Source organism: Ranitomeya imitator, chromosome 1 (assembly GCF_032444005.1).
Source record: "Ranitomeya imitator isolate aRanImi1 chromosome 1, aRanImi1.pri, whole genome shotgun sequence".
Taxonomy (NCBI): Eukaryota; Metazoa; Chordata; class Amphibia; order Anura; family Dendrobatidae; genus Ranitomeya; species Ranitomeya imitator.
Genome location: NC_091282.1, coordinates 287,743,870 through 287,759,402, shown reverse-complemented (window position 1 = coordinate 287,759,402; position 15,533 = coordinate 287,743,870). Strand labels below are relative to the sequence as shown.

The 15,533-nt window shown below is 42.7% G+C and overlaps 1 protein-coding gene across 1 annotated transcript in view; it reads right to left on the bottom strand.

Annotated features, from left to right (window-relative positions):
- TRMT2A (tRNA methyltransferase 2 homolog A) overlaps nucleotides 1-15,533 on the bottom strand; it is a 109,144-nt gene that overhangs the window by 63,888 nt on the left and 29,723 nt on the right. Inside the window, exons 2-3 of the mRNA XM_069756109.1 lie at nucleotides 7,015-7,746; nucleotides 3,541-3,649 (exon numbers count right to left, since the gene is read on the bottom strand). Of these exons, the coding sequence (XP_069612210.1) occupies nucleotides 3,541-3,649; nucleotides 7,015-7,733 (828 nt within the window). The 5' untranslated portion in view covers nucleotides 7,734-7,746. The remainder of the gene's footprint in view (nucleotides 1-3,540; nucleotides 3,650-7,014; nucleotides 7,747-15,533) is intronic.

The following is a 15,533-nucleotide window of genomic DNA, read 5'->3' as shown; positions in this document are numbered from 1 at the left end:
CATTATGGTTTATGGCCCCCATAAGATGCTCCATAGTGTATGTCCCCCGTACACTGCTCCATAAAGGTTTATGGCCCCCATAAGATGCTTTATAGTGTATGCCTCCGTACACTGCTCCATAAAGGTTTATGGCCCCCATAAGACGCTCCAGTGTGTATGCCCCCCCGTACACTGCTCCACAAAGGTTTATGGCCCCCATAAGACACTCCAGTGTGTATGCCCCCGTACAATACTCCATAAAGGTTTATGGCCCCCATAAGATGCTCCATAATATATGCCCCCGTACACTGCTCCATTATGGTTGATGGCCCCATAAGATGCTCCATTGTATTATATGCCCCCCATAAGATGCTCCATTGTATTATATGCCCCCCATAAGATGCTTTATTGTATTATATGCCCCCCATAAGATGCTCCATTGTATTATATGCCCCCCATAAGATGCTCCATTGTATTATATGCCCCCCATAAGATGCTCCATTGTATTATATGCCCCCCATAAGATGCTCCATAGTGTATGCCCCATATGCTGCTGCCATATTTAAAAAAAAAAAAAAATATATATATATATATATATATATATATATATATATATATATATATATACACATATATATATATATATATATATATATATATATATATATATATATATATATATATATATATATATATATATATATATATATATATATATATATATATATATATATATATATATATATATCTTTGGGGGTCAGGTGCCGGTATCACCGCTAGCTCAGGCCCCCAGCACTTGCTATACTCACCTGTCTGTCCCGTTCCACTACTGCGCTCCGCCATCTTCTGGCTCCTCTGGCTGTGACTGTTCAGTCAGAGGGCGGCGCCGGCGGGCATTAAGTGTGTCATCGCGCCCTCTGAACTGTGAACGTCACAGCAGAGGACCCGGGAGATGGAGCCGCATGCAGTTTTTTTGAAGAAAAAGCAGGAGTGGATTTAAAAAGGAAGGAAAAGTATAAAAGGAAAGTGATATTTCATCCTTTTTTTAGTCACTGTTGTGTGTGGCTCAGAAACTGACACCTGTGATTAAATCCTAAAGGTACCGTCACACTTAGCGACGCTGCAGCGATACCGACAACGATCCGGATCGCTGCAGCGTCGCTGTTTGGTCGCTGGAGAGCTGTCACACAGACAGCTCTCCAGCGACCAACGATGCCGGTAACCAGGGTAAACATCGGGTAACTAAGCGCAGGGCCGCGCTTAGTAACCCGATGTTTACCCTGGTTACCATCCTAAAAGTAAAAAAAACAAATACTACATACTTACCTACAGCCGTCTGTCCTCCAGCGCTGTGCTCTGCACTCCTCCTGTACTGTCTGTGTGAGCACAGCGGCCGGAAAGCAGAGCGGTGACGTCACCGCTCTGCTTTCCGGCTGACCGACGCTCACAGCCAGTACAGGAGGAGTGCAGAGCACAGCGCTGGAGGACAGACGGCTGTAGGTAAGTATGTAGTATTTGTTTTTTTTACTTTTAGGATGGTAACCAGGGTAAACATCGGGTTACTAAGCGCGGCCCTGCGCTTAGTTACCCGATGTTTACCCTGGTTACCAGTGAAGACATCGCTGAATCGGTGTCACACACGCCGATTCAGCGATGTCTGCGGGGAGTCCAGCGACCAAATAAAGTTCTGGCCTTTCTTCCCCGACCAGCGACAGCACAGCAGGGGCCTGATCGCTGCTGCCTGTCACACTGGACGATATCGCTAGCGAGGACGCTGCAACGTCACGGATCGCTAGCGATATCGTCTAGTGTGACGGTACCTTAACACTCTAAATGAATATTTGTGTCAGAGAGAAAGATAGACATTAGTTACTTACCATCAAATCAGGTCCCCTGATTGACTGTTTTTTTAAATCTACAATATGGTTCCAGAGGTTTGGGCCTCTTTATTTGGTGAACATTTTTATAGTCTTTATGGTTGCTCAGACAGAGGGTAAAGAGCATAAAACTTAGCACCAAGTAAAAAGGTCCATATCTCTAAAATTATGTGGTGGAGTTTTATTTATTAAAAAAAAATGTTTACTATGGGGAACAGTGGGAGTAAAATAAGACCAAAAACTAGCCACTTTTGACCTGGTGACAGGTCTACTTATAGGATATAACAGACTTTACCACAATGGGCATAGAGGAGGGTTTAAGCAAACTGAATTTTCCCTGGGGTCTGTATGACCTCTCGCAACCTTCAATGCTGCTTTTCAGGGTGGAAAGAAAGAATTGAGCCATTGTTTACCTCCTGATTGGCTGTGCCAGAAATATCAGATGTCTTTATGTATCATTAAAAAAATGCAACTATTCGGCCACCCATCTAAGGAGTGTTTCTAGATATTAAACTGTATTACATGGGACTCTTATTATACTCACTTCTATAGCGCTATCTTATTCCACCAAGCTTTACAGAAATTATTCCCATTGGGGCTCACAATCTACATTCACTATCAGTATGTGTTTGGAATGTCGGAGGAAACCGGAGAACCCGGAGGAAACCCCCGCAAACACGGGGAGAACATACAAACTCCTTGCAGATGTTGCCCTGGGTGGGATTTCAACCAGAACCCCAAAAGTGCTAACCACTGAGCCACCGTGCTGCCCAACCATCCAACATATTTCTACAGGAATACAAAATGACTTGCTAGGCTCACCACCACCATGGATTTCTCACATGAAACAATGTGCTCTGAGAAAGAGCCTATACTAAATAGAACAATCTATGCACAGAAAAATCATCTGAGGTGGTCTGAGCTTAAGGTACCTTCACACTGAACAACTTAACAACGATATCGCTAGCGATCCGTTGCAACGTCCTGGATAGCGATATCGTTGTTTGACACGCAGCAGCGATCAGGATCCTGCTGTGACATCGTTGGTCGGAGCAGAAAGGCCAGAACTTTATTTCGTCGCTGGATCTCCCGCAGACATCGCTGAATCGGCGTGTGTGACGCCGATCCAGCAATGTCTTCACTTGTAACCAGGGAAAACATCGGGTTACAAAGCGCAGGGCCGCGCTTAGTAACCCGATGTTTACCCTGGTTACCATTGTAAATGAAAAAAAAAAAAACCACTACATACTTACATTCCGGTGTCTGTCCCCTCGCCGTCAGCTTCCCGCACTGACGGTGAGCGCCAGCCGGTCGTAAAGCACAGCGGTGACATCACCGCTCTGCTTTACGGCCGGCCGGCGCTGACACAGTGCAGGGAAGCTGACGGCGAGGGGACAGACACCGGAATGTGAGTATGTAGGGTTTTTTTTTTTTCATTTACAATGGTAACCAGGGTAAACATCGGGTTACTAAGCGCGGCCCTGCGCTTAGTAACCCGATGTTTACCCTGGTTACCAGGGGACTTCGGCATCGTTGGTCGCTGGAGAGCTGTCTGTGTGACAGCTCTCCAGCGACCACACAGCGACGAAACCACGACGCTGCAGCGATCGGCATCGTTGCCTATATCGCTGCAGCGTCGCTTAATGTGACGGTACCTTTGCTTAGAAAAATGAAGAAATCATACCTGAACTGGGGACGGCCTTACGCCTTCCAAGGGGCAGCAGACTTTATTATATTTCTGTTTCTGTACAAATAACCATGGTAATAGAGCCTTGTTATTGTTTCCAATTTCCCTGGTGAGAAAAAAATAAAATAAAATGAGTGTTTGAAATGTTTAAAATGTAACAATTCATGCAACTTACAAGAAAATAAACATGAGCCTTCCTACATTTCCCAGCTCCTAAGCTCGATTTGTTTTTATTAAATGGTTGCAGTTTCTAGCCGGGGTCGATAATTGAAACCCCCCCAAGTGACATTTTATTATGTCATTAACTGTGTGGTATAAATGAACTAAAGAATGAAAAACAAATTTTTAATCAAAAAATGTTTTTCCATCGCCATATCCTGAGAGCACTAACTTTTTTTTTTCTTCAGCCGACAGTTGTGTTGTGGCTTGTTTTTTATGGGATGAGTTGAAGTACAAACTGGTACAATTTTGGGATTCAAAATATTTTATAATCGATTTTTCAGAAGCAGAATTGAAATTTTTTTTTGCTTATTTCACTGTGACGTAGAAGTAATAAGATAGTTTTTTCCTTTTGGTCAGCACGCTTACAATACCAGATTTATGAAAGTTTTTATGCTTTGCTAAGTTTGTACAGTAAAAACTATTTTGTACAAAATATAATTTGTTTTTGCATCATGATATTCTGATAGATGTAACTTATTTTTCTGCCCACAGAGCCAAATATATATTTTTTCCTGTTACATATGACTTCTTGATCACTTTTTATTCCATTTCTTTTCTTAATGAGAAAGCCATTTAATTTTTTTTTTTTTTTTTTTTTTTTTTTTTAAAGTGTTCACTGTTCAGTTTAAATAATATGCCAATTTTATCCTCTGGCTAGATCCAGACACAGTACCTACTATGTGGGCTTTTTTTTCTAGTAGCAAAACATTTTACATAATTTTAAGGCAATCTGTAACCAGGTTTTTGCTACCTCAGAGAGCAGCATAATGTAGGAATAGAGACCCTGACTCCAGTGATTTATCTCTTAGTGTGCTAGGTGCAGCAGTATCAGAGAATTCTCTGCTGTAGATGTGGCAGAGCTCAGAAAGCTAAACCCGCCCATTCCACTGCTTGTCAATATATAATGCACATAGAAATATGGAACAAAGTCCAGCTCACCATGATCGACATCCTTGGAGACTCGGAGCACGGAGCCGCTGTGTCAGGGCATAGAAAATCAAAGAAGAAATGAGGAATCCAGCTCGAGGTAGTGAAAAAAAACTTCTTTCTTTATTCACTTGAAAATATATTCAGTGGAGGATAAAAACATCAGCAATTACAATTCCTCATTTCTTCTTACATAGAAATCTGCCAGAGAGCCGCTAATCAGTGCTGGGGGCATGGCTGGATCCCGAGGCATGTGGGCAGCCAGTCTGGCAGTGATACTCTCCTGCTGATAAAGCACCAATTACATTGGAACAGCACAAAGCCCACTAAGTGACACATTACTGAGATCAGTGTCTCAGCCACTATTTCATGCTGCCCTCAGATTACATAGCAAAAAACTGGTGACAGATCCCTTTTACCGTAACTTTTTTTTTTTGCATTCTTACGTAGGCCCACTATGAGACTTGAATATTTTCCAGTTTCATCACTAAATGAAAAAACAATTGAGGCCAAAATAGCGGATTCAGCACTGTGTCAGCTATAATATACAACCGACATCCAGTGAATTTTTTCCCATTAAAAGGTGCTCTTCACTTAATCCTCAGCGTCGTACAAAAACGGGAGTTTAGAATTTAGGCCCTTTAATGACCACAGTAAAAAGGCATATTGGCAGTTATTAAGGGGTTAATAGATAAACACTAAGAAATGTAAGGCTGTGTGCACACGTTGCGGTTTTTTCGCAGTTTTTCCCGATAAAAACGCTATAAAACCGCAAAAAAAAAAAAAACGCATACAATAAGCATCCCATCATTTAGAATGAATTCTGCATGTTTTGTGCACATGGTGCGTTTTTTTCCGCGAAAAAAACGCCTCGTGGTAACGCTATGTGCACACGTTGCAGATTATTTGCGGTTTTTTAGCTATAAAACCGCAAATAATCTGCATACATTAAGCATCCCATCATTTATAATGGAATCCGCAATTACTGTGCACATGATGTGCGTTTTTCCACATGAAAAACGCAATGCGGAAAAATAATGAACCTGTTCATTAATTTTGCGTTTTTTTCGCGGATTTCCCACTGTCTAATGCATTGGGAAATGTCTGGGAAAAAACGCGCAAAAAAAGCGCAAAAAAAGCGCAAAAACCGCGTCAAAAAACGCATGCGGATTTCATGCGGAAATCTGGCAGAAATGTCCGGATTTCCACAGGAATTTTCTGCATGAATTCCTGAACGTGTGCACACAGCCTAAAAACCGCAGCATGGTCATTAATTTTGCGGTTCTTTTGCGGATTTCCTACTACAAAATGCATTGGGAAGTGTCCGGGAAAAACCGCGGCAAAATGCATGCGGATTTCTCGCAGAAAATGTCTGTTTTTTCTCAGGAATTTTCTGCGAGAAATCCTGAACGTGTTTACATAGCCTAACCGTGCAAGGATGTATTCAGACGTCCATGCAAATCAGTCTGAGATTGTACTGCAATGCAATGATTGGCCGCAGGTCTCCTGACCAGAGCTTGACAGGTTCATAGAAATATATAAAGCGCTCATGCTCGAGTCAGTAGGCCTGCGGCCAGTCCATGCACTGTGGTCCAATCTCAAACCGATTTGCATGGACGGCTAAATGCACCTTAACACTGCAACTATTAATGGCAGAGATCCGGAGGTGTATGCCCTCACGTGTTTTTGGAAAAATAAACCTATTATACATCTGATCTAAAATGTGTAACTGTTTGCTCTGTCTATCACATAGTCTTTATGAAGGCTTAACGTTAATCAAATAACTGAATTTAAAAAGGAAGTCTGGTAATGGAGGAAATCTACACCTACACCAGGAAAAGATTTGACTTTCTGATATGTGGCAAATTTATTAAAAAACTTGTGCCTATTATTAAATTGGTGCAAATAACATCAACCACCTCCCCTCTTAAAGGGGTATTCCGGTTACAAAATGTTATCACCTAACCGAGAGCCTGAAGGTAGACTTCCAGATCAGTGAGGGGCCCTCGTTGACGCCCACCACCGATCGCTAGGATAGGGAAGTTTTATCACCCATCTTGACAACAGCTACATTTATCCCCAATGGAACTGCCAGAAAAAGACATGCTTTTGAAAATGAATGAAATAGTCAATTATGAGCACTTGCAACCTGAATTCCCCTTTATGGCTGAAAAAGGACACAACAGTTTAAGTAAATGTGGGCCGGTGTTCTCCTTCTGTCCTGTAGCCCCAATGCTATACATAACTAGCTATAATAGTTCTATATGGACGTAGTTTTAATACAGATTAACCAATTTAAGTAAGCGATATGGAAATAATTACTTTGTGAGCCTCTGCAGCACATGTTCACATTCTTGCCCTTTCATTTTCAGTTGCTCTTCATATGGAATCTGCCACAGAGGAGTCACCACATCTGCGATCTGCTTGCTGAGGGCCTCCTCCGGAGCGTTCTCCTCCGCAGCCTTCCTCTTGCTATGTGACTGCTCCTTTTCATCATCATCTTGTTTTCTCTTCTTCATTATAGGATCAGCTTTGGGTTTTGCCAGCCGGACAGTCAATAATCGGTTTTTCCACATTACACCATGTATTACTTTCATGGCTTTGTTTCTTTCCTCCTCACTTTTAAAGGTTACGAATGCAAATGTTTGTCTCTGCATGAGTTTTATTTTGTGAGGATTTAATCCATATTTGGCAAGGAATTTCTTAAGGTCATTGAAGCCAATGTATTTTGGCAAGTTTTGGATCTCCACTTTGAAAATTTCTGATGTGAAAAGATCATCCTTAATGTATCTATACATTCCAGCGTTGCTGGTTTGCTCGGAATCATCACACATCTTGGCTGTAGTTTCACTTACTGCTGCATCATCTTGCATGAGAACCGTGCTGGCTTCAGTTTTTGCAGCATCACCATGTGTTATGGTCTCATCTTCATCCAATTTACTGGCATCTTGCATTTTGCCTTTGCTCAGAGTTTGGAGTTCATCGGCATCCATCTGTTTCTCATCATCGAAGCGGCCTTCCTGACTACTCAAGTCTTCCATGTTAGATTTGGTCCTAGAAAGAAAAAACATTTAGAAGATCATTTTTCTGAAAAATTGTATTAAAGAAAATGCTATTTCTATTGTTAGGAACTCCCTAGAAGCATATTGGAAGGACTATTAAAGGGAATGCGTCACAATTTTTTACATTTTTAAACATTTTTTTTTCTTTTTCATGTTTGGACTTCATATTAAAAACTTTGAGTATTAAATGAAATGGTTTAATGCTTTTATACATTTTATTTGCTCAGAACAAAGTTCGACTCTCTCCTATACTAGGACCGTGCACAGTTTCTCTTGGATGGTAACTCACACAAACGTATGAATCTAGGCTACAGTTGATGACAGATGAATTTTGACCGTAACAAATGTTTGTCGGTAATCTTAACAAGGAACAATATTTTTAGATGATGGATGATATATTGCCATCTCCTGGAGCTAGGTCAGACAGGTTTTCATCCAACTGTTATCAGATGCAACATGCCCAGGAAAATCATTCATCTTTAGCCATCTATCACTGAGCATTTATTGCCAGTTTGAAAGACCAATATGTATGTCATGCAAAGATAGTTCAACCATCCAAACCTTCTACATAATGTGCATGCCTGCATTCACACCTAATTTGAACAATTAAAAGGCTTTTCTAAGATATTTCATCTATTTCAGATTGAGAGGGTGCTGGGTAACAGACTCCGAGCAATCAGCTGTATCTAAACAATACACAAAGCTGGGGAACAGTGTGCTGTGGATGCTGTGTAATGGCCATTTTCAGGTACTGCAGCTAGACTCATATTCTAAGAGAATGGGAGGTGATCTGTAGTAACAGGGAATGACCACTACACAGTCAGCAGAGGTGTGCCATTTGGCTTCATCAACTGGTTGCATTCAACTTCCGCCTGAGCTGAAAATAGCTGATCTGTGAGGGTGCCGGGTGTTGGATTATGACATTGATGAACTATCCTAAGAATAGGGCGCAGTCAGACGGCCAGATAAATTAAACCGAGATGGGAATGCTGTGCACAAATTGGCCAGCGGATCTCTTGACCCCAGAGTGACAGCTAGATAGAAATACATGAAGTTGTAATTCTGGAGTCAGGAGAGCCGTCAGCCAGTCCATGTGCTGCGCTCCAACCTCCATCAGATTTATACGGTCATCTGACTGCACCCTTATAGTAAGATAGAAAGCCCACTTAATACAGAGCATAACGCTGTGTGGGAAACCCCCTTTTTTAAAAAAAAAAAAAAAAAATGGGTTGTTTAACTTTGAGGAAAAAATGTTTTTCTTACTTAAATACATGTAATTGGGGCTATAAATCATGTTTGCAATTGGGTTTCATTAAAAATGTTGCGCTGTTTGCCTTCCATACCCACTGTATTACATTGTCTATTACTGACTGCAGAATGAGTTACTGGGTTAGGTCGGGGTCACACTTGCGAGTGCAATGCGAGAAACTCACGGGAGTCTCTTGCATCAATACCCGGCACTGCTGCCGACACTCGGGACCCAAGCATGCGGCTGCATGTATTTCTATGCAGATGAACGCTCCGGTCTGAATCACCGGCGGCAGTGCCGGGTATTGATGCGCAAGTGACTCGCAAGTGTGACACCGGCCTTAGACGCAGTAACTTTATTTTAGCAGATGTGTTGAGGACATGATTTTGTGGCACTTTCTATTATACAGGTATGACGGTTCTCCTTCTGCTCGTTAGTGCAGCTTTCCTCACAGACTGCCCAGATCTCCAGCCCAGACAATGGCTGCTGATGGAGGAGCAAGTGACCAAACCAGTCCTTTAGCCTCCTCCAATAGAAAAGCAGTTTTCTAATTTGAGGTTTTACATTGAACAAGACTGATGGACAGGACTGGCCACATGTTCCTCTACCACCAGCAGCCATTGTATGGACAGGAGAGCTGGGCAGCCTGTTATGAAAGCTGCACTAACAAGAGGAAAAAGGAGAACACATCATACCTGTATAAAAGTGCCACAAAATCATGTCCCCAACACATCTGCTAAAATAAAGATAATATGGTCGACCCCATTATCACATTCTGCAGCCAATCATAGACAGTGTAATACAGCGGCTATAGGAAGTAAATGGTGCAAAGTTTTTAATGCAACCCAATTGCAAAAATAATTTTTAATCCCCAATTATTTATTGTACTTAAGTAGAAAAAGAAATGTTCACAAAAGGTAGACTACCCCTTTAACTAAACCAATTAAAGATGTACTCCCTTCACATACATTAACATCATCCACAGGATATGCCATAAATGTGTAGTTGTGGACTCCACCAACTGGAACTGCATGACAAGAAGGCGGCTCAGACAAGTGCTGATGTCAGAGAAGACCACTGACAACATGTTCCAGGATAAATATGAAACTTACATTCTGGGAATATTCCATAAATGTACAAGATGGTTATGTCTAACGAAAAGAAACTAGGCAAAACTGGCCACATTTGACTGACCATCTAAAATATATGGGGCTTCCCGATTCCCTTCCTTGACATCATCTGTGAAGAATCACACTAGGTGCACTGACTTTCAATATCTTATCCATTTTTTTCCCAGAAGGCAAACCCAGTGGCGGACAGACAGAAGAGGGCCCCTGTGCAAGAACAGAAATGGACTCTTAGAAGTACAATAGCTCATCATAATGCACAATTCCACCTATTTTGGAGATGGAAATGGGCGCTTACACAGGTTGCACCAATGATATTTCCACCCCTGGGTAAACCACTGCCAACTATCATTGAAAGTTGCCCAAATTCGCCATCTGTGGGATAGGGAATATAAAAAAAAAAAATACTCTAAAATCATTATAAACCCCATAAAAAAAAACAAATTTTACTCATTAATATTAAAATACCACCAAACTCTGGCCATACCACACAAACTCACAAAACACAGTGAACAAAACGGTTATAGGGGATAAACTGGGATATTAATCCCCAATATGGTGCCTACACTGATGCCTTCCTGACTGCGGGGGAGCGTTGTGGTGCCCCCACTCAACGATGGCTAACCCTAGGGTCCCTAGATACACCCTGCAGAGCCAATTGGCTCCCTCTACCCAGACAAAAGACTAAAGGACCCCTAATATCTAAACAAAGGTGTATATATAGGGAAAACCTAATCCCCACACCGTGTTTAAAAACAATAGAGACAATGTATATTGGCATAGGCCGGCAATATACATACATTTGGCATGATACCGGTCTATATTTTTTGTATATATGTGATATCATATCTCTTCATATACCCCTGTACCCAAATTATTATTATTTTTTTACAGCACCTAGTTTGCATCTCTAGATGTACACCACAAAACATTTTATCATTCCTTATGCCATGCTTTTAAAGTGCTATGACAGATAGAACAAGCATAGTACTCATCCTTAAGCCAGATGCCGTCCGCCTTCCATAAACACCGCCTCAACACGTTTCGCCCCTCTGGCTCATCAGGAGGCCCGATCTCATAACATGTATCTTGATGGTATGTGATGTAGTATTGGGAACCTGGAAAACGGCGATCCACAAGTTTTTTGAGTTCCGTTATAGCAGCAGACCGCCTTTTTTGCGGCAATACGGCCTACAAAAACGGGTCGCAAAAAACCCGGTAAGTGTAAAAGTAGTCTTAATTAAAATGTTCTTGGTTTCTGGGAAAACCCCTTTAAGGAGCTACTGCCATCTGAGATTGTTTCCTTGCTTACCATTAGCCTCTTTTGCTAATATTTGGCAAGGAAATCAGAGAGTAGGCTATCAATTAAGCTAAAGAGGCTGGGCAGGAAAATAACTGGAGGAGGCTGAGGCTCAGGAACTGAACTGTCAGGGCCAGTGAATTTAAAGGGGTTATCCAGTCTTAAACTTCAAGTCTGCAGTCACTTTATATGACTGCAGACTTGTAAATCATCATACCATGCACACTACGCGCTGTGAGGATTCTCCGGTGTCCGCAATCATGTGACCGTAAGTATGCAATATGCATTCTCCCAGCCACATTCCCACTAGACAGTTTCCAGCCTCACTCAATAAACTTGCATTAAAGGGAACCTGTCATCAGGTTTGGCTGATAGGAGTAATCGCCACCCCCTTTCAGGGATTATATGCAGCATTCTATAATGGTGTAGATAAGCCCCCGATCCGACCTGTAAGGCTTCTTTCACACTAGCGTCGGAATCTCCCCGTCGCAATGCGTCGGGGAGAGATTCCGACGCTAGCGTTTAACGCTTTGCACAATGGGTGCAGCGGATGCATTTTTCCGGCGCATCCGCTGCCCCATTGTAATGTGCGGGGAGGTAGGGGCGGAGTTCCGGCCGCGCATGCGCGGTCGGAAAAAGCGGTCCGTCGGGAGAAAAAAACGTTACATGTAGGGTTTTTTTTTCCCGACGGTCCGCCAAAGCACGACGCATCCGTCGCAAGACGGATGCGAAGTGTGCAAATCCGTCGCAAATGCGTCGCCAATAGAAGTCTATGGGGAAAAAACGCATCCTGCAAGCACTTTTGCAGGATGCGTTTTTTCTGCAAAACGACGCATTGTGACGGATTTACAAAAAACGCTAGTGTGAAAGTACCCTAAGAGAAGAAAAATAACTTTTATTATACTCACCTGAGGGCGGTCCGGTCCGATGGGTGTCGCTGGTCTTGGTCAGGCGCTTTCCATCTTCTTGCGATGTCGCCCTCCTTCTTGCTTCATGTGGATGACACGTCCCTGCGCCATCCACAAAGGCTCCCCGGCATCGGTGCTCCGGCGCAGGCGTACTTATCTGCCCTGTTGAGGGCAGAGCAAAGTACTGCAGTGTGCAGGAGGCAGGAAAGGTCAAAGATTGCCTTTAAATTTGAACTCACTCCCATTAGATAAGTCGCTGGTGGCGCTGACTGGCATTTGCTTTATCCATACTGAAGATACTTGAATATTCGGCCAAAGGGATACACTGCACTCTATTGCCTTTAACCCCTTCGCGACATGCGCCGTACTAGTACTGCGCTGCCGGCACTGCATTTGTGCCAGCAGCAGTACTAGTACGGCGCACCGATCACCGCGGTCTCGCGCTGAGCGCCGCGGTGATCGGGTGCGGGTGTCAGCTGTATATGACAGCTGACACCCCGCAGCAATGCCCACGATCCGCGGTAGCGCCGATCGCGGGCATTTAACCCCTCTGATGCCGCTGTCAGTAGTGACAGCGGCATAGAGGGAGATCGCGCAGGGACGGGGGCTCCCTGCGCTCTCCCACCGGAGAAACGCGATGAGATCGCGTTGCTCCGGTGACCCGGAAGGAGTCCCCGGATCCAAGATGGCCGCCGGACTCCTTCCGGGTCATGAAATTACATGGCTAGCCGGCGCCTGCTGAGAGTTGCTGAGAGCAGGCGCCGGAAAGCCACCCAAGCTTGTCTGTCAGATCGTTGATCTGACAGAGTGCTATGCACACTGTCAGATCAATGATCTGATCTAATACAGTGATGTCCCACCCTGGGACAATGGTAGAAAGTAAAAAAAAAAAAAAAAAAAAAAAAATCGCCAAATAATGAAAAAAAAAAATTCCCAGTAAATCCATTTATGTAAATTAAAAAAAAACAATAAAAGTACACATATTTGGTATCGCCGCGTCCGTAATGACCCGCTCTATAAAACTATCCCACTAGTTAACCCCTTCAGTGAACACCGCAAAAAAAACAAAAAAAAAAACAAGGCAAAAAACATTGCTTTATTATCATACAGGCGAACAAAAAGTGGAATAACACGCGATCAAAACGACGGATATAAATAACCATGGTACCGCTGAAAACGTCATCTTGTCCTGCAAAAAAAAAAGCCGCCATACAGCGTCATCAGCAGAAAAATAAAAAAGTTATAGCTCTCAGAATAAAGCGATGCAAAAACAATTATTTTTTTTTATATAAAATAGTTTTTATTGTGTGAAAGCGCCAAAACATAAAAAAATTATATAAATGAGGTATCGCTGTAATCGTACTGACCTGAAGAATAAAGCTTCTTTATCAATTTTACTACACGTGGAACGGTATAAACGCCTCCCCTAAAAGAATTTCAGGAATTGCTGGTTTTTGTTCATTCCGCCTCATAAAAATCGGAATAAAAAGCGTTCAAAAAATGTCATCTGCCCGAAAATGTTACCAATAAAAACGTCAACTCGTCCCGCAAAAAACAAGATCTCACATGACTCTGTGGGCCAAAATATGGATAAATTATAGCTCTCAAAATGTGGTGATGCAAAAACTATTTTTTTGCAATAAAAAGCGTCTTTTAGTGTGTGACAGCTGCCAACCCTAAAAATCCGCCAAAAAAAACGCTATAAAAGTAAATCAAACCCCCCTTCATCACCCCCTTAGTTAGGGAAAAATAATAAAATGTAAAAAAAATGTATTTATTTCCATTTTCCCATTAGGTTTAGGGCTAGGGTTAGGACTAGGGTTAGGGCTAGGGTTAGGGTTGGGGTTGGGACTAGGGTTACCATTGGGATTAGGGTTAGGGGTGTGTTTGGATTAGGGTTTCAGTTAGAATTGGGGGGTTTCCACTGTTTCGGCACATCAGGGGCTCTCCAAACGCGACATGGCGTCCGATCTCAATTCCAGCCAATTCTGCTTTGAAAAACTAAAACACTGCTCCTTCCCTTCCGAGTTCTCCTGTGCGCCCAAACAGTGGTTCCCCCCAACATATGGGGTATCAGCGTTCTCAGGACAAGTTGGACAACAACTTTTGGGGTCCAATTTGTCCTGTTACCCTTGGGAAAAGAAAAACCTGGGGGCTAAAATATCATTTTCGTGGAAAAAAAAATATTTTTTATTTTCACGGCTCTGTGTTATAAACTGTAGTGAAACACTTGTTGGTTCAAAGTTCTCACAACACATCTAGATAAGTTCCTTGGGGGGTCTAGTTTCCAATATGGGGTCACTTGTGGGGGGTTTCTACTGTTTAGGTACATCAGGGGCTCTGCAAATCAACATGACGCCTGCAGACCAATCCATCTAAGTCTGCATTTCAAACGGCGCTCCTTCCCTTCCGAGCTCTGCCGTGCACCCAAACAGTGGTTCCCCCCAACATATGGGGTATCAGCGTACTCAGGACAAATTGGACAATAACTTTTGTGGTCCAATTTCTCCTGTTACCCTTGGCGAAAAAAAAAATTGCGGGTTAAAACATCATTTTGTGGAAAGAAAAAATGATTTTTTAATTTTCACACCGCTACATTCTAAACTTTAGTGAAACAATTGGGGGTTAAAAGTGCTCACCACACATCTAGATAAGTTCCTTAGGGGGTCTTCTTTCCAAAATGGGGTCACTTGTGGGGGGTTTCCACTGTTAAGGCACGTCAGGGGCTCTCCAAATGCGACATGGGTTCCGATCTCAATTCCAGCCAATTTTGCATTGAAAAGTCAAATGGCGCTCCTTCCCTTCCGAGCTCTGCCATGCGCTCAAACAGTGGTTTATCCCCATATATGAAGTATCGGCGTACTCAGGACAAATTGCACAACAACTTTTGGGGTCCAATTTATCCTGTTACCCTTGGGGAAAAAAAATTGGGGGCAAAAAGATCATTTTTTGTGAAAATTAATAAGAATTTTTTTTTACGGCTCTACATTATAAACTTCTGTGAAGCACATGGAGGTTCAAAGTGCTCACCACACATCTAGATTAGTTCCTTAGAGGGTCTACTTTCCAAAATGGTGTCACTTGTGGGGGTTTCCACTGTTTAGGCACGTCAGATGCTCTGCAATCGTGACATGGGCTCCGATCTCAATTCCAGCAAATCTTGCATTGGAAAGTCAAATGGCGCTCCTTCCCTTC